This window comes from Nicotiana tomentosiformis, chromosome 2, assembly GCF_000390325.3.
Source record: "Nicotiana tomentosiformis chromosome 2, ASM39032v3, whole genome shotgun sequence".
Lineage (NCBI taxonomy): Eukaryota > Viridiplantae > Streptophyta > Magnoliopsida > Solanales > Solanaceae > Nicotiana > Nicotiana tomentosiformis.
The window spans coordinates 93,738,175-93,756,455 of record NC_090813.1 but is presented as its reverse complement, the minus strand read 5'-3'; the positions used below and the strand labels follow the sequence as shown (position 1 = coordinate 93,756,455).

The window sequence follows — 18,281 nt, the reverse complement described above, 5'->3', positions numbered from 1 at the left end:
AAAAGAAGAGATTAGATATGCATGTTGGTAAGTCGAGCAGTATTCATAATCATGCAAAAAGGAAATGTGAAGATCTATTAAAACAAAAACAGTCAATTCAAACTTCATTTGATAGGCAATCCAGTCAAACCAAGCTCGAATACAAAATTCGCTTGAAGGCTTCAATTGAGGTGGTGAGACTCCTATTGAATCAAGGATTGGCATTTCGTGGACATCGTGAAGATGAATCATCATTAAACAAGGGTAACATTCTTGAGATTCTTTCATGGTATGCAGAGAGGTGCGATAAAATCCGTGATCTTGTGTTGAAAAAGGCTCCAAAGAATGATTAGTTGACCTCTCATAAAATTCAAAAAGACATTATCATTGCATGTAAAATTGAAACAATTAAAGCAATTTTGGACGATCTAAATGAGACTTTTTTGCATTGCTAGTTGATGAATCATGTGATGTATCACGCAAAGAGCAATTAGCTATTGTTTTGCGATATGTTAATAGATGTGGATCTGTGGTGGAAAATTTTATTGGGATCATTTATGTTCGTAATACTAGTGCTTTATGTTTAAAGGATGCAATTGTTGATTACCTTGCTCAACATTCTTTGAGTTTATCTTATGTGCGTGGACAATGCTACGATGGAGCAAGCAACATGCAAGGGGATTTACGTGGCCTCAAAACGTTTCAACAAGAAAGTAAATCTGCTTATTCCATTCATTGTTTTGCACACCAATTTCAATTGACTTTTGTTGCGGTATCCAAAAAAGTGTCTTGAAGTGGGAGAACTTATATTGTTGGTTTCTAATGTATTGAATATAGTGGGAGGTTCTTTTAAACGTATGGATGATCTTCGAGAATCTCAAGCAGAAAAAGTTCAAGAGGCATTAGACATGGGTAAACTTGAAAATGGTAGGGGTTTGAATCAAGAATTTGGTCTTGCCAGAGCTGCCAATACTCGTTTTTTTTTTTTAACAAGTAATGGGGGCATTAGCTACAGTGGTGTTGCCTCTATGCTTTTGCTATATAATCACTCCTCTGCGCCTCACATTGCCTTATGGTGGCGGCCTCATGTAGAGGATCATGGTGTAGCTGTCGGAAAAGTCCATCGAAGGCGTATAATCTCATAGCCGCTTGGATACAATCCCAAAGGCATAGGAATATAGCACACACATAATGGGCTAGACCTTACCTTACAAATCCTATTGAGGCGTAAAAAAACCTCATCTACTAGTATGCATGAAGAAAATATGAACTACTAATAACGAAGTACTTTATGATTATCACATACTCTGTGATGATATTACAAATGATGATACTTAAAATGTGATAAAATAAAACAATGTAAAAAATCGAGTCTTGCCCCTCTTTCTTCAACTTTATGTAATCTTCAATTTGTAGATCCTTGGTTTCTTCTTCAAACCTTTTCAATATGTATTCAAAATTCATGATTTCTTTTTGGAATGGTTGGACCTCGTATACGTGGCTGCGGCAACCACTTTTTGTTTTGCAACTCTCATTGGGAGTTCCCTAATGACAACTCCTTCTTTCATATTAGGTTTAACAATGGAAGCTTGAGATTGAATATTTGTGTTGTTGTTCTTACCTGAAGATTGCAGCATTTGTGCACTTGCTGACAGTGCAAATTTGTGTGGTGTTGGACTGTCCAATGCATCTAAGAGTGCCCTATCATGGGCTGTAATCATAGCCTTACTTGAAGGCACAAAAACAGGCGCAAGCGGGCACAACTGTTTCTTAGGAGAAGTTTGAGTAGCTTTGTTACCTTTTGCCGTTGGTGAACCCACTGAAAGTGGGCTGCTGCCTTCACTTTCCTTGCCATCACTATCGTCAAAATCAACTTCATCATCATCCTCTTCATCCTCAACTTGATCAGCCCACAATTTTCCTTGGAACATCAATCTATGAAAGAGTTCTCGTTGATGTTGTGCATTTTCATGTTGGCCAATTTGCACATTGTTCTCCTCCCTCATATCCTCTTTTACCACATCGTAATCGTTCCCAGTGGACAGTAGAAGCTGCCCGGATACATCACCATGCTCACCAAATGATTCTAGCGATTGAGAAGGGACATCATGAACCGATGTGTTCAAAGTGACCAATGGTTGCTTGATGATAGGATTTGAACTCATCATCATAGCCATCTGAGTATCTTTAATGATTTTTGCAACTTATGGACTAGAATTATGTAGCTTTGGAGTGCTGGTCATTGTGGTTGCAGTAGACAATTGGACTGCCTCAGCCTTTGGCCATCAACAGGAACAATGTCTTTCGAAACAATTAATCGACCACCTATGGTGTTGGAAAATTTCTGTTGTTTGCTACTGCCTGGAGTGCTGGAAGTAGGTACACGATCACTCTTTAACACCTCTGTTAAGTTGTTCATTGATGCAACTCGTTGAGCACCCAAATTTTCACTCAAAGCATCACTGTGTTGACCATGTTCCTCACTGCTATGACGAGGCAGAATTAGCTGCTGCTGCTGTTTTCCACTGCTTAGTGACTGTTTCATGCTGGTTTTTGTGGCTGGCTCACGCCCAACCTGTTGTTCCTTCTTCCCAGCATCACCCACAATAGATTCATACACCATCGCATCAAAAGAATTAGAGATACTAACTTCCTTTGATGCACTTGCCAGCTTTGTAGGAACATGATCAATCTTTTTGTTTGGAGATGGATTTGATCGATGCACCGCTGCCCACTGCCGATACTCGTTGGGGTTCGCACTACAAATCTTTTAAGAACTTTATTTCTATGTTTGGCTCAATTATTGAAGTTCTTGATACTATCGTTGTTGATGCCCGGACTTTAGAAGAAAGAGCTAAGGCAAAGGGATATCTTAGCACTTGTCAAACATTTGAGGTTGCTTTCATGTTGCACTTAATGAGAGATGTTTTGGGGATCACAAATGAGCTTAATACATCCTTACAAAAAAAGGAGCAAGATATTGCAAATGCTATTCTACTTGTTGAAGTGGCAAAGAGACGGTTGCAAAAGTTAAGAGAAAAAGAATGGAATTCACTTATTGATAAGGTGTCTGCATTTTGTGTCAAGTATAATATTTTGATACCAAACTTTGATGACTTTATTTTAACTCTGGAAGATCTTAACGTAAAGTTGTTGATTATACTATTTTACATCACTATCGTGTTGATATATTTTTTAAGATTATTGATTGGTAAGTTCAAGAACTCAATGCTCGTTTTAATGAGGTGACAACTAACTTGCTTGTTGGAGTAGCTTGCTTAAATCCAGTTGACTCATTTTCAAGTTTTGACATAAACAAGATATTGAGGATGGCTGAATTGTATCATAACGATTTTGATGAGAATATAACGGTTACGCTCAAGAATCAACTTGAAACTTATATTGTTGATGTTCGCGATGTTGATGAAAGGTTCTCAAATCTACAAGGACTTGTTGATCTTTCTGAAACACTAGTTAAGACAAAGAAGCATTTGAATTATCCATTTGTGTTTCGCCTTGTGAAATTTGCTTTGCTTCTACCAATTGCCACTGCTACAGTTGAAAGAACTTTTTCGGCGATGAAGTTGATCAAGATTGAATTGCGAAACCGAATGAATGACGAATTCATGAGCGGTTGTTTGGTACCTTATGTAGAAAGAAAAATATTTAACACCATTTCTGATGAGACTATTATGAATACGTTTGAGGAAATGAAAACTCGTAGAGGACAGTTGTAATAATATATTTTATTAATATATAGTTTTTGTTGACCTCTTTGTATATTTGCTTCTTCGCATTTTGAACCTGTTTGATAAAAATCCTGGGTCCGCCACTGGTTCAAGGTAGCCATTGTACACGCCCTGGTTCGCTGCACTAAAAAGGTCAGTTTCGTTCCTTTTTTTTAATTTTCTTTCTTTGTTCGGTTTTAGGCCATAAAACATTTCATATTTTGTGCAGTAGAAACCATCTTCTAGATTTCTGTGATTATCTGGTTATAGAAAATCACTTAGTTGCTTAGTTGCTTTTTCTTATGTATAGAGTCATACCCACAGAAAATCACTGGTATGAAAAATGAGTGTAGTTACTGGATTTAAATTCCTTTAGCCTTCCTATGCTAGCAATATTTCTTATGTATAGAGTCATATCCACAGAAAATCACTGGTATGAAAAATGAGTTTAGTTACTGGATTTAAATTCCTTTAGCGTTCCTATGCTAGCAATATTGTTAAAATATTAGAAAATAACTAAGTAGGATGTGTTACTGAATGTTTGTTAATCTGTTAAATCAGTGTCTTTGTGATTTAGTAATACACTGTTGAGATTTAAGAGAACACGGCTATTGGCATGTCTTTATTAATTTAGGATCAGAAAAGTATAAGAGATATTACATACTAGTCATTTATTATTATTATTATTATTATTATTTTTACCTGGCTTATTGAGAAGTTGCATGGAAGTTGTGTGTGTCATGTTGGAAGTATTTACCTGTAGTTTGCCATTCCTCATCCAAGAAACGTGCTCATCAAATACTACTGTTTTCAATTTATTGTTAAGAAGTAGAAGTGTTATGTCAAGAATTCTTTATTCTATGAACTACGCACCTAGTCATCAATAGAACTCATTAATTATTGAGTATTTAGGATTAATCATTGTTTAACCATTTTAATATCATATAAAAATGGAAGAGTATTCTGTTAACTTTCTCTCGGAGATTATAGCTTTCGATTTTATTCAAATCACAGAAATCATGTCTACACATTCTTAAAACTTTCCCGTTCTTCCTCTGGTCCAGTCTTGTAATGAGAAAATATAACTAGGTAATTCTGTTAACATTTTGCTTGCGCATTGGACTTATATAAGTTGTCAAATACATGCCCTCACACATGTGATTTATGCATTCCGAGCTACCTATAAAGTATGAACACTCACAAGACAAGAATTGTCAGTCCCAAAAAACTTGAATCTTTGACCACTACTCTGAGAATTGCTTATAAAGATTTTAAAGAGATGATATTTTAACGGAGGTACACGTCCTGATAGCTAAGTTTTTTTTTAAAATAAAAATATTCAGTTTCTAACAGGAGTGATTAAGCAACATGTATTACATCCAGGACATTGACACATCGTACTCCAATTCCTACAATTTACACCTTACTTACAAATTTTCAGTCTTTCCTTCCTTCCATCATAGACAACTGCTATATACAAATGTAATAAAAGTAAGGAAATAATATCACATACAATATTTGCTCCTGATCTGACAATAACTGGAGGGACTTCTTCATGTTCCAATGATCCAATACAACATACTACGCCCTTGCAATACTACATTATATGAATCCTAAATACCCATTTCACTTCACTTTGGACCCATTTCATTACTCTACAACTTGGTATTCTCTAAACTTAGCGGTTACGGTGGCTAAGATTGCAGCTTTTGGACGTTTGTAGGAAAAACCTGGAAACAAAGGTGGGGACAAGAAGTTGTACAGGTTAGCCAAGGTGAAAGAGAGGAAGGATCGTGACCTGGACCAAGTGAAGTACGTTAGAGACGGGGAAGGCAAGATATTGGTGGAAGAGGCACATATTAGACGAAAATGACAGACATGTGGGAGAGGCACATATTAGACGAAAATGGCAGACATACTTCCATAAACAATTGAACAAAGAGGGGGACAGGAACATTGTGCTAGATGATTTAGAGTACTACGAGAGTCGTGATTTTGGGTATCGTAGGCGCATAAAAGTTGTGGAGCTTGAGGGGGTTATGTGTAAGATGGGCAGGGAAGAGCGATTGAGCCAAACGAGATTCCGGTGGAATTTTGGAAAAACACGGGCATGATAGATTTGGAGTGGCTTACTAGGTTGTTTAATATCATTTTTAGGACGACGAAGATGCTCGAAGAATGGAGATGGAGTACGGTGATTCTGTTGTACAAGAATAAGGGTGATATCCAAAAATGCAACAACTATAGGGTTATTAAGCTGCTAAGCCACATTATGAAAGTTTGGGAGAGATTGGTAGAAGTGAGGGTGAAGAGGAGTGTGTTTATTTACGACTTACGAGAACCAGTTCGGATTCATGTCGAGACGCTCGAGTACAGAAATCATTCACCTTGTAAGGAGATTGGTGGAGCAGTATAGGGATAGGAAGAGGGGCTTGCATATGGTGTTACGACAAAATCGCAAGGGAGATCCTATGGAGATGTTTGGAGGAGAGCAATGTGCCTGTAGTTTACACCAGGGTAGTTAAGGAGTATGATGTTGTTTTGGCGCTTCAACCAACCAGTCAAGTCTTAATTTGAAGCCAAAGGAACAAAGGTGTTTAATATCCTTAACACAACTCTAGTTGATAATTATTGTCCCTTCCTTTGAGAAAAACACATTTCTCTTATAGTTCTTAGTTCACAACCTGTTTGACGAATTGTCTAACTAAACATTTTTTTTTCCCATTCACCCTATTTGTTAAACTTATGCAGGTATGGATATAGCTCATTGCCACCTTGATGGAAATGCCGATGCTGTGGAGTTTTGTCCACACGAATCTTTCCACAACGTTCTTGCCGCTTGCACCTACACTTTACAAGAAGGAGATCAGCCTAGTAGAACTGGCAGTATATCCCTCTTTGATGTTGATGCTGAATCCAGTCGACTTAGCTTGACACAGAGAGTACAAACAGCTGGTATTTTTGATATAAAATGGAGCCCAGTTGGTGGAAATGTGGTTCCATCACTTGCTCAAGCTGATGCTAATGGTTATGTGAGAGTTCACAAGCTTGAATCTTGTTTGAATGAATCAAATATTCCTGGTATGTTTGAGTCTCCTTTCGTGTTACATGTTATCATTGTCAATGTGGGAAATTTTGTGTGATAAGAGAAAACTAATTTAATTTTCTTTACAGTTTAGTGAATACCAAGTTGTAGAGTATTGAAATGAAATGGGTCCAAAGTGTAGTGAAATGAGTATTTGGGATTCATATACTGTAGTATTGTAAGGGCGTATTATGTTGTATTGGAACATGGAGAAGTCTCTCTGGTTACTATCATATCAGGAAAAAATAGCTGTATGTAATATCATATTCTTGCTTTTATTACATTTATATATAGCAGTTGTCTATGGTGGAGAAGGAATTATTTTTTAAATAATATGTAGATTGTAGGAATTGGAGTACAATGCATCAAAAAAAAAAAAGAAAAATACATATCGCTTAACCACTTCCATTAGTAACTGAATTTTTTATTTAAAAAAAATTTAGCTATCAGGAAGTGTTCCTCAGTTAAAATCATCTTTTTAAAATCTTTATAAGTAATTATCTAGCCAACTAAAGTGGTTACTTAGAGTAGTGACCAAAGACTCAAGTTTGTTGATAACGACAATTCTTGTCTTGTGAGTGTTCATACTTCATAGGTAGCTTGGAATGCATAAATCATAGGTTTGAGCCTTTGAGGGCATGTATTTTGACAAAGTGTAGGAGTTCAATGTGCATGCAAAATGTTAATAGAATTACATAGTTGTCTTTCCTCAGTACAAGACTGAACCAGAAGAAGGAAAGACTGGAAAGTTTTAAGAACTGTAGATTGCAGGAATCGGAGTACGATGGGTCAATGACCTAGATGTAATACGAACTTCATAACCACCTTCATTAGAAATTGAATTTTTCATAACGTAGCTATCAAAAAAATTTCCTCAGTTCTAATGTCATGCTTTTTAATCTTGGCCAAATACATATGCGACCCCTTAAACTTGTCAGATTTTTTATTTAGACACTTGAACTCCAGCTACTATCTGTTGGACACCTAAACTCATTAAAAAGTGTACCAATTAGACAATTAATAGTTTAGGTATAATTAGAGAAAATGTGTCTAATTGATACACTTTTGAAGGAGTTTAGAGGTCCATTTGATACCTGCCTGAGTTTATGTGTCTAAATGAAAAAGTTAGACTAGTTTAAGGACCCGTTTGGCCATAGATTTTGCCAAAATAAATTTGGGTTTTATTTGACAAACACATGTTTGGCCATAGATTTTGCCAAAATAAATTTGGGTTTTATTTGGCAAACACATGTTTGGCCATAGATTTTGCCTACATTTTGGCAAAATCCCAAAATCCAACTCAATAGCTGGTTTTGGGCCAAAATATCACTATTATATTTTTCTAAAATTGCCCCAAACTTTTGTATTTTATAAAAGAGCCCATCATTTATTATTTTGTAACAATGTTGCTTCGTCTTCTCGGTCACCTGATAGTGTATCATGTAGTTCATTATAAAAATGATAATTTTGTATCAAATTTATTTATGTTCAAGACTATGGTTTGCGATAATATAATGAATTTTATTAGTTTTTAGAACTTGTGGGTATAAGTTATGTTTCATGTTTTTCCAAAATAAATTTGGGAAATATGTTTTGAAAACTGATGTCCAAACACATTTTCATCTTCATATAAAACTTTACCCAAATTAGATTTTTCAGAACAAATTTGGGAATCTATGGCCAAACGCTAGCTAAGGGGCAGATATGTATTTGGCCTTTAATCTTTATTAAGTAATTGGCTAGCCAACTCAAGTGGTTACTCAAAGTAATAGTGAAAGACTCAAGTTTTTGGTACTGATAGTTCTTGTCTTGTGAGTGATCATACTTCAGTAGCTCGGAATGCATATAAATCGTAGATAGGGGGTTTTGGGGGGGGGGGGGCGGCATGTATTTTGACAAAGTGTTAAAAGTCCAATATGCATGTTGAATATTAATAAAATTACCTAGTTGTCTGTTCTCATGACAAGAAACAATGACCTGTCAGCACTTCTCTTTGATGTTAAAGTGTGAAATGATTTATTTTAGAGTTTGAAACACTTGATTAGTTAGTTCTTTTGTTTGAGTGCTTCAATCGCTATCTCTACCTTTACTATCTTACAAGAGATTATTTGCTTTTTCGGCGGGGGGCTGGAACATATATGCTATTATGAATCTGCTGATACTAAATTACTAATTGCCAAGTGCAGTAAATTCTAACAAGGATTATGTTTTTGTTCTGATTCGTCCAAGTACATGGACTTATATTTATCATATTTTCATTGGCTTTTCTATCCTTTTTCATCTAGCACTGGTGGTCCTTGTGGTACCTTTCTTCATTTAACACTTTACTTTTGCGTTAAGCACTAGCATACTACCATGACAAGATGTTCTTTCTTATAGGGAATCATTTGCTAGAGGTATGTGATGAACATGTCAGTTCCTCCATGTGCTTGTGTATAGACTGGAACCCATCAGCTACATCCCTCGCTGTGGGGCTTTCGGATGGGTCAGTCTCAATAATTTCACTCCTTGAGTCTCAACTAAGCATTTCCAGAGACTGGAAAGCACATGACTTTGAACTTTGGGCTGCCTCTTTTGATATCCACCAACCACAGCTGGTGTACACAGGGTCAGATGACTGCAAATTTAGTTGCTGGGATTTGCGAGATGATCCATCTAACTTGGCATTCCAAAATAGAAAGGTTCACACAATGGGGATTTGCTGCATTACTAAGAGTCCAAGTGATCCTTACACGTTACTCACTGGTTGCTATGATGAACACCTAAGGGTATGGGATGTAAGATCAATCTCAAAACCTGTACACGAGACATCAATCTCCTTAGGTGGAGGAGTTTGGAGAATTAAGTACCATCCTTTTGTACCTGACCTAGTCTTGACAGCTTGTATGCACAATGGATTTGCAGTTGTTAAAGTTAAAGGGAATACAGCTGAAGTAATTGAAACCTACAATAAACATGGTTCCCTGGCATATGGAGCTGATTGGCAAAGAGGTTGTTTAGGGAGGAACGGTAGGGATAAGAACAATGTCATTGCTACTTGCTCATTTTATGACCAGCTCCTTCGTGTGTGGATGCCAGAAGGCGATATTGCTGAATGACCCTGTGTTGTAGATTATGCTTTACAGGAAACAACAGAAAACACAGTCAATTTCTTGAGGTGTTTGACCTGTGTCCACTGTATTATGGAATTTCAAATTGTATTTCTGTGTTTGGTGACTAATATTTATGGCTCTGTTTCCACAATTTACAGCAATCTAAAGCAGAGAGCTTTGCTAAAGTGGATCAATAGCTTCTCTGGCCTCTCCATCACTCTGCTCGTGGAATACCTAATCCTCTTTAAATTCTCAAATCTATCAGTTTCTTGTTAACCAGCATTTCATTAAATGTTATTATTGCTCGTAGCAAAAATTAAACGACAACACGATTGTTGTGCTCATATGCAGTTCTTTATTTTAAAATTTTCTTAGGTGCCTCAATGAAGTTGATGAGCCACTCACCTCTCCAGGTATATCTTTCTTCGAAATATCATCTTTGTTCCTTCCCAGCAGCAGTTGACATTCTGGAAGGAAAAATTACTCAAGAGGCAGGGATGTAGAATAAAAGGATCTGAAGATAAACAAACTAGTAATTAGTTTTGGTCTTTCTTTTAGCTTCCTGTAAAAAATTGAAAGAAGTTTGCTCCCATAACGTGAGTTTATTTCATTTAAATTATAATACATTTCTATAAGAAGTACATAGACGTGTTTCGATTTGTTCCTTAACCATAGTTTAATAGACAAACGAACAAAATATATAAAATAGGATAATTATTAACACAAACTCATCAGATCCATTGTTGATGCATAGTGAAATGCAGCTTAAGATGGCTAGAGTTCCAAACGGCTTATGTTATGGATTATTTATAGTTTGGGATAAGAATATACATTTGCTTACCAGAGTCCCCATTTCGAAGCTAAATTGGATTAGCCACTCAAGCTGCAATCTACTCATATCAAAATAACTAAAGACTTCATTTGGAACTGTTAATCTATGTCACATAAATTTACTCTCTTGTCTTCAGTCAGAAGACTCATAACCCAACAAGTGTGATACTTCATGTTCTATCCAAAATTTTGTTCTATCCAACTTTTCTTCTCCAAGAGAACAAAGAGGCAGAAACTCGGTAATGAGTCTGAAGTTTGCACTACCGCACACAAACTTCAGACAAAACAAAATAAGTCTGAAAGTCTACACTATCGAACACAGCCCTATAAATATGAAGTTTGCACTACAACATACAAAACTTCAGGTAAAATAAGTCTGAAAGTTTGCACTATTGCACACTAACTTCAGATAAAACAAAATAAGTCTGAAGTTTGTACTATTGCACATAAAATTCAGACAAAATAAGTCTAAAGTTTGCACTACCGCGCACAAACTTTAGACAAAGAGTTCGTTTGGATTGACTTATTTTAAGTGCTTTTAAACCTAAATACCGTTTAAGCCTTTTTGTAGTGTTTGAATAAAGTAAAAAAAAAAATACTTTTAAGCACTTATTTTTAAGCTAAAATGATTAAAAATAAAAATTCAAAAGTCGAATTCCTAACTTATGACTTATGTTTAAAAACCACTTAAAATAAGCCTATCCAAACGGGAACAGAATTTGTCTGAAGTCGCAAAAGTTGTAAAACTCATTAACTGATGCAACATATATGAAAGAAACCTGATTCACCATTGTTAAATTAAATTGGGTACAAGTTAATTTTTTTTCAAAAGTAGGTTCAGGTTAAATAGCAGGGTGCAAATAGAAATAGGGTATGGGGTGAAACTTTTACATTACGAGATCAACGCGGTGCCACTGTAAAAGTAACATATATTACAGTGAAGAGTTCGAAATTTCGAAACAGCTTCTCAGAGAAGGAAGAGATGGCGGGAAATGATTCTTAGAAGCAATTCCTAACATCTAATCCGCGACTTTGCATCTGAAAAATCTGAAGGAGGTTCGTTTTGCTCCCTCATTTCCTCCAATAGAACTCGTGTTAAATTCTTCAATTGATAATTCAACGAATTTTGAAAACTGAAAATTGATACAAACTGAAATTGATTTTGTAATCTAATATCTCGAAATTTTCAGAGCGAAGAATAATAAATCTGAAGAAACGAAGTCAAAAGCTTCAATTGGAGCTTGAAATTGCAAATGCTGAGTTCGAAGAGGCAAAACATCAGAAGGAGTTTGCTGAGCAAGAGCTCAAAGGCTACGAGGTTGAATTAGCCAGGAATGAATCTGCTATTCAAGCCCTAGAGGTTTTCAATTTCATTCGTATTTGAATTCGCTGATATTTACTGGTTAACTTTTTAAGCTAATAAAAAACATATTTAATTAGCTGAATTTTAACTCCAGAAAATTACTTTTCTCCTATTTCTAAAAGATCTGTTTCAATTTTTATGTTATAGGAAAGGATCGCTTTGATTTAAGATGAATTATCTGCTTATGGATCTGAAATAGAGGCACTTAAGGTAAAACATCTACTCGAAGTTATATTCTCCTTTAAGGCGCACGTTAGTTCTCTGCTAGCTTGTAATGATTGTTGATGTTTGTATTAGATTTGTATTTGTACTTAATTATATTTGTAAATCTGAACATCACTGCATTGGCTTGCTAACAATAACGCTGTTCCTTATACGAACTCACTACTGATGATATTCTGAACCGTGAATAGAACAAAGAGGCAGAAACTCTGGTAATGACATGCTTCGTTAAGTTAACCTCTCAAGTCTCAACTCTCTTTGTTCGATTACAATCACTTTGGCTAAGTAGAAACTGCATCTTTAACTAAGTTTAGAATGTCTTTGCAATTGTCTTTCTTATTGTATCTATCACTGCTTATGCAGAGATGGCTTCATTGAGAAAATGCTTGAACTCAATGCACAGATAAGGTACTGTTTGTTGAAGTAAGTTATCGGTAGTTTTCACTTCTATTAACATGGATGTCATCTTATTTTAGTTTTTATGTGATTCCATTATGTGGTATAGGATTTCCCCCCTGCAAAGTGCAAATATTAGGAGTTAATTTTTGTGTCCCCTTAATAGACAGTAATGTTTTACTATTGAAATGGCAGTATGAAGTCTGGCTAATTAGGTATTACCAGTAGATTTTAAAAAAAAATAAAATTATAGATAAGGTTTATAGCTCTTATATTGTAGTTTTTTCAAGTGGAGCCTTGGCGTAACTGGTAAAGTTGCTGCCATGTGACTAGGAGGTCACGGGTTCGGGCCGTAGAAACAGCCTATTGCAGAAATGCAGGGTAAGGCTACGTACAATAGACCTTTGTGGTCCGGCCCTTTCCCGGACCCGCGCATAGCGGGAGTTTAGTGCACCGCGCTGCCCTTTCATTCTGTAGTTTTTTCAGACATAGGACAGCTAAGTGCAGACTCAGAGATAAAACAGTCTCTAGTCAATCCAGGCTGATGTTAGAAGAGCTAACTCTTACTTGGCTGCTGCTAATATTTTAGGATCTAATTTGCATTTATACATGACATGGCCTAAGTAGTACAACGAACTTGGCATTGCTTTAATGGCTGATTCAGTTTGTAGTACTTGAAGTTTGAAGATGATATTGTTGTTTAGACATGCTTACAATCTTTGAGTATGTCATGATTACTAGCAACGCGTAATTATGCTTGGGGGGTGATCATAATTTGTGGCTTCTTTTTAAATGAGAAAGACGAACACTTTGACCTTCTGAATTAGAATCTACAGTTATCCAATGATTATGTGGTTTTTGTTTTGCTTTTCAAAATTAATTTGGTGATATTGTATAGTAACAGAAACAAAGAATTTTTTATTAAGCTGCCAGTCCTTTAGCCTATATCATATTTCTTGTTCAGTTCTGGCTCAGAAGTATGCAAATAATATAAATTGAACGTGATCCAGCGGTCTTATCACTGGAACTAGTACATATTCCCTCCATTGGCACTCATGCACATTAGTTGTTCAACTGGCAAAGTGTAGACATGGAGATGCAGAGCAAATATTCTCCACTGTTGTGATAGTAATTTAAAACTCTGAGTTTCTAATTTGGCAGAAAAACCTGTTAATTGGTGCCAGTCTTGTTAGTATACTTCTTTTCTTGAGGGAACTGGATATCTCAAATTTAGTTATCAAAGTGACACGTTAGCTTGAGCACAGAAGATTTAGTGGCCAGATATAAATTTATCTGTTTTGCTCCAACTCCATAGCTCATTTCATTTGAATTTTGTGACTTCACCGTGTTGAGATTTAGCTGATCTGCTGTTAAATGGCTGAGCTTTCTTCTACTAAAGTGGAAGAAGGAAATTCCATGAGACAATAGTCTCTACATTCCAAAATGATAATTGCAGCGAGCCAGCATCAAAGCCTGGTGTGTTTAACGCACACAGATAAGCGCTCTTCTTTTTTTGATGTGTTGGGGAGTTTCTTCTATTATAAGGATGTTCAAATTTAATGATTTCAAAAATTCTATTGTTGCTTTTCTATACGATAGCTTTTTCAAGGGGATCAAGAATTTTTATACCTTCACTAGCAGGTTCTGCAAAAACCAAAGCAGAAGATGCTGAAGCTGTCAAAACTGACCTCCAGAATAAGCTGGCTCAGATAGTTCCCAGTTCACTAAGGAAGAAGAGGAATACCAAGTAGAACAGAATATTCATAGGCAGGCAAGTTATTACGCTTTTGTTGAGCCTAACTGCTCTCATTTCCTTTCTTCTGTTGCTGTATTGTCTGGTTATTAGTATTAGGAGAACTTAGTATGTTGAGCTGTGTGGCGTTTTTCAGCTTGAAGAGGAGTTGGGTGTTTCGGCGAGGAAAGCATCACTGATAGAGAGAATCACAAAAGAACATATGGAAATGCAGGAGTTAGCCAGATATCCTTAAATCGTTATTGTTTGGACTCGTCTACATATAGCTAATTATTTACTAGTTCACCTCATTGGTGGAAGAGAATGAATTTGCAGTGGATCTCAAATTTTCATGACACGTTCCACGTTTGCTGTTACAGTCTCGTAATCTCCTATTGTATTACTGAGAAAACTCTTTCACACCTCAAAATGACACTTATGGAATGAGCACCCATGCTTTAGATTTGTCAACTATTTTTGTGTCCTTGACTGGAAGCAAGCAGACTTCTGAATTAGAAAACAGATGTGCTTCCCTTGGTGATGAGCTACAGAGGTCGGTATCTCCCAGTTGTCATAGGGACAATGCAGAGGCATTAGGTGAAATTCTTCAAGCAGGCGATGAATATTAGCTTCTTGTAAGTAGTCCCTGACTTTAAGCTGATGACAGTCAAAAGGACCCTGAGGTGCTTACATTTCTGCTCTTATGTCTTCCACTGGCTTGGCTAAGCTTTGTTCTACTATAGAGAGGTCTAGTTTGCAAAATTGACACTCCTACTTTTCTACTCATTTCCCTAATACTTCCCAAAGAACAAATTTAATGAAAGCTGTAAAATAAAACATACTGTTACCATGAGGATAGTTGTATTTCTGCTCTTTCAGCAATCTTTTGCATTGGTAAAGAAGAAAGTTAAATGCACTTGCCTCTAATATCCTAATAAAAGGGTTGTCACCGCCCATGCTCTACCTCCCATTATTGTGGTGTTATGGGGGGCTTGAAAGTGAATCCACCAGAATGCTTTTTTGAAGGATTGGAAGCGATTGTTGTAAGAATATGAATTGTTTTGTTCAGCTGAATAGGAAGTAACCTATTGGATTTTCTGTTTGCACATATGTTGTTGATCCTTCTATATCCCTCACAATCAATGATAAGAGTGGAGATCTAGCATCTCTATTACCCTTGCCTTGTAGTTGGTTACCTGCCAGCATGTGCTCAACTTTAGAACTTTGTAAATTGACATTCAAAAAGTCATCCATAATCAGCTAAAGAGCCAAGAAACCACAGTGAACAATGAGTCAGATACTTACAGCTTTACTAGGAATTGTGGAGGGGACTGAAGGAGGAAATGAAACCAGACCTGAACGGGCACACTTTTGATCTTCAACATGTATAGAGAATAAAGCAGAGACCGGCCGATGGTCAGAGAACTTGCTTTCACTGCGGAAATAGGAAAGCTGTTTAACTCCCTTACCATACCATAGGATCCTATCGCACCTGCCATCAACATTCCAAATGTCATGATAGTAAGTATGAGCACATAGGTGCTAGCAATGACCATTACTTGGTCAGATTCCTATAGAATCTTTCTTTTGTTTAATTTAAACCATCAGTTTGGACAAAGGGACTAGACCTGAGGTTTTTTAATTTTCTGGGGGATAGCGACGAGTGCCTTTTCGCAAGGGGTGGGGATGTTTAACTGTCAAAAGTACTAGGAAAAAATGTCAAGTGATGACTGTACCATGCTGGAGTTCTTTGCTTCTCCCCAGCTCTGCTTGGAAGTCCACCAGAATAACGATTGCAATTGTAAGAAGAATATTTGTATGTGGGTGCAAACTCTATATTTCCCTCTTTCCAACCCTGAAACACTCCACCTTCTTCTAGTTCCTTCCGCAACTGGTCAAATTCTTGCAGGGCACTCCAATTGTGCTGCTTTATTAATTCCCTTGCTAAGTTGTCTTCCAAGTATAATCTGTAGTTGAGATCTCCAAACCAAAATATCTGGCTGTTCTACAAGAAAATACATCTTGTCATCTTAGGTGAAAACATGTCATCCTTTTGTTATGCAGTGGAGTTTCAATAATTATATAAAATCTGCTTAGCCTCTTACTTCTATATCTTTACTTTGAATCCAATTACTTTCCGACTATTATTATTGCCATTATCATTCTTGTAGTTTGATTCTGAAATCTGAAAGGAAATTCCTCTGCCTATGTTTTATATTGAACATAATAGGTTGAATCTATGTTACGAATGCGTTGACTAGTACTTTCATGTTAGCACAACTCTTGTATTTAGTCGGGTATGAGAAAGACTGACTTACTCGTGCCCTAAAATGGTGAGAGGAAGATTTTTACGTCTGTCTTCAGGCAGCCGGGGGAAAGATGTTCTCCTAAAAATTTCCGAGACTTGATGGTTCCTTTTCCCTTCATCACCTTTCTTTTCTCCGGAGGCTAAGTGAGCTGCCACAAAGCAAAAACTAGTTCCTCCTATAGACATGCTCACAGAGACTGATCCTTTGTTTCCCAAATAGCCCATAATGCCACAGGCTACTGACGAGACTTTCACCTCCGAGACACGATATTTCTTTAGCAATGCCCTTCTCATCCAGACACTAATGAAGACACCAACCATCTTCTTGCTCGCCATCAATTTGTACCTACCAACACGGTCTGAAAGCTCATATTTGGTTCTAGTCTGACCTGGACTTGATATTTCGTAGTCACTCCTTAGTCTCCTATCTGATTCAGCATCATATTGATAATTATCATTGGTGATTGGATTGATCATGGGTGTCAACCAGGCACCACCATACTTGCTATTTAGAGTTTTACCGATGAGCGAGTTCCAGTTAGTTGCTTCTGTTGGATCTTCTGCTCCAATTACTGTTTTAGTCTTTAGAGGTACTATTTCCTGGAAGCTACAAAAGCAAAAGCTTTCTTGAATGACCAATTCTTTAGTGTGATGAGTAAAGTTTGTTGTATTTTGAATTTTATACATACCCAAGAACATAAATATCAGCTGGTTCTTTCAGATGGAGCCACTCAATCAAATCTAGAGCTAGACTTCCCACTGGAGATCTTCCTGCAACATTCCATGTACCAACAAAGATTCTACAGAGCAAATATCGAATTATTTCTCCAAAAATGTATTATTTTGTTAAGCTTTAAAGTCCATAACATGATATACAAACCGAAATGCTCACCTCAATTCATTGTTTCTAATGCATGGTTCCATGTCCAGTGACCTACCAACAAAACCATCCATGCACTCATCATCTTGTTCGTCGTTATCTGTGGAAACCAACCAAAAGAAATTTGAATACATAAAATGAATTAAACGAATAACATCAAGGCAAGACTCAATCAAGATTACCAAGAAATGAAATAAACCTGAAATTTCGCTTAAATGGGATGCATCAGCTTTGCTTCGTCTTTTGATAAACCACAACCGAATTGCTTTTCGTCTTGATTTTCGTTGCCTGTTACCCATGATTTGAAATAAAGTCCATTCCTCAAACTCAAAGAGATGACATCTCTTTCTTGTCAAGTTAGATAGCTGAAGAATATCCACATGGCTGGCTTTTAGGCTCTGGGTAAAGCTATTATTGTATTGGTCGCCTTGATAGAAGAAAATGTTATGGACTGGACGAAAAAGACAGCCCCAAGAAGGTCGAATACCACCTAATTCAAGCGATAATACCAAGACTTGAAGAGAAAGAACGAAATGTCAAAGGTGGTTGAGTTGCACATTTGAGAAGCTTCCCTAATAGTCTATTTTTATTTCACTGAGTAGCTCGACCAGGAAGAAATTAGAACAGAATATAGGCCGCACAAGGTTCTATCAGATTTACGATTA

General features: G+C 36.7%; 3 protein-coding genes across 13 annotated transcripts in view; 2 read left to right on the top strand and 1 right to left on the bottom strand.

Annotated features, from left to right (window-relative positions):
• Nucleotides 1-10,160, top strand: part of LOC104098870 (uncharacterized) — an 11,501-nt gene extending 1,341 nt beyond the window's left edge. Inside the window, exons 3-6 of one of the 6 annotated variants that reach the window (XM_033656864.2) lie at nucleotides 1,553-3,860; nucleotides 5,431-6,300; nucleotides 6,459-6,788; nucleotides 9,172-10,160. In XM_033656864.2, coding sequence (XP_033512755.1) covers nucleotides 6,461-6,788; nucleotides 9,172-9,890 — 1,047 coding nt within the window. In that variant the 5' untranslated portion in view covers nucleotides 1,553-3,860; nucleotides 5,431-6,300; nucleotides 6,459-6,460 and the 3' untranslated portion in view covers nucleotides 9,891-10,160. Of the gene's footprint in view, nucleotides 1-1,552; nucleotides 3,861-3,882; nucleotides 6,301-6,458; nucleotides 6,789-9,171 lie in introns of those variants that run through there. The other 5 variants (XM_009605723.4, XM_033656866.2, XM_033656863.2 and 2 more) reach the window with 5 other exon arrangements.
• Nucleotides 1-15,344, top strand: part of LOC104098892 (uncharacterized) — a 25,775-nt gene extending 10,431 nt beyond the window's left edge. Inside the window, exon 10 of the mRNA XM_009605747.4 lies at nucleotides 15,112-15,344. The gene's annotated coding sequence lies outside the window, so the exon portion shown is untranslated. The remainder of the gene's footprint in view (nucleotides 1-15,111) is intronic.
• The window catches only part of LOC104098847 (type I inositol polyphosphate 5-phosphatase 4-like), a 25,102-nt gene extending 6,821 nt beyond the window's left edge, over nucleotides 1-18,281 (bottom strand). For 2 of the 6 annotated variants that reach the window (XM_018771598.3, XM_009605689.4), the window contains exons 1-6: nucleotides 17,816-18,281; nucleotides 17,629-17,716; nucleotides 17,426-17,536; nucleotides 16,747-17,343; nucleotides 16,165-16,428; nucleotides 15,734-15,920 (exon numbers count right to left, since the gene is read on the bottom strand). In XM_018771598.3, the coding sequence (XP_018627114.1) occupies nucleotides 15,734-15,920; nucleotides 16,165-16,428; nucleotides 16,747-17,343; nucleotides 17,426-17,536; nucleotides 17,629-17,716; nucleotides 17,816-17,915 (1,347 nt within the window). In that variant the 5' untranslated portion in view covers nucleotides 17,916-18,281. Of the gene's footprint in view, nucleotides 1-14,650; nucleotides 15,625-15,725; nucleotides 15,921-16,164; nucleotides 16,429-16,746; nucleotides 17,344-17,425; nucleotides 17,537-17,628; nucleotides 17,717-17,798 lie in introns of those variants that run through there. The other 4 variants (XR_011414101.1, XM_070195776.1, XM_009605677.4 and 1 more) reach the window with 4 other exon arrangements.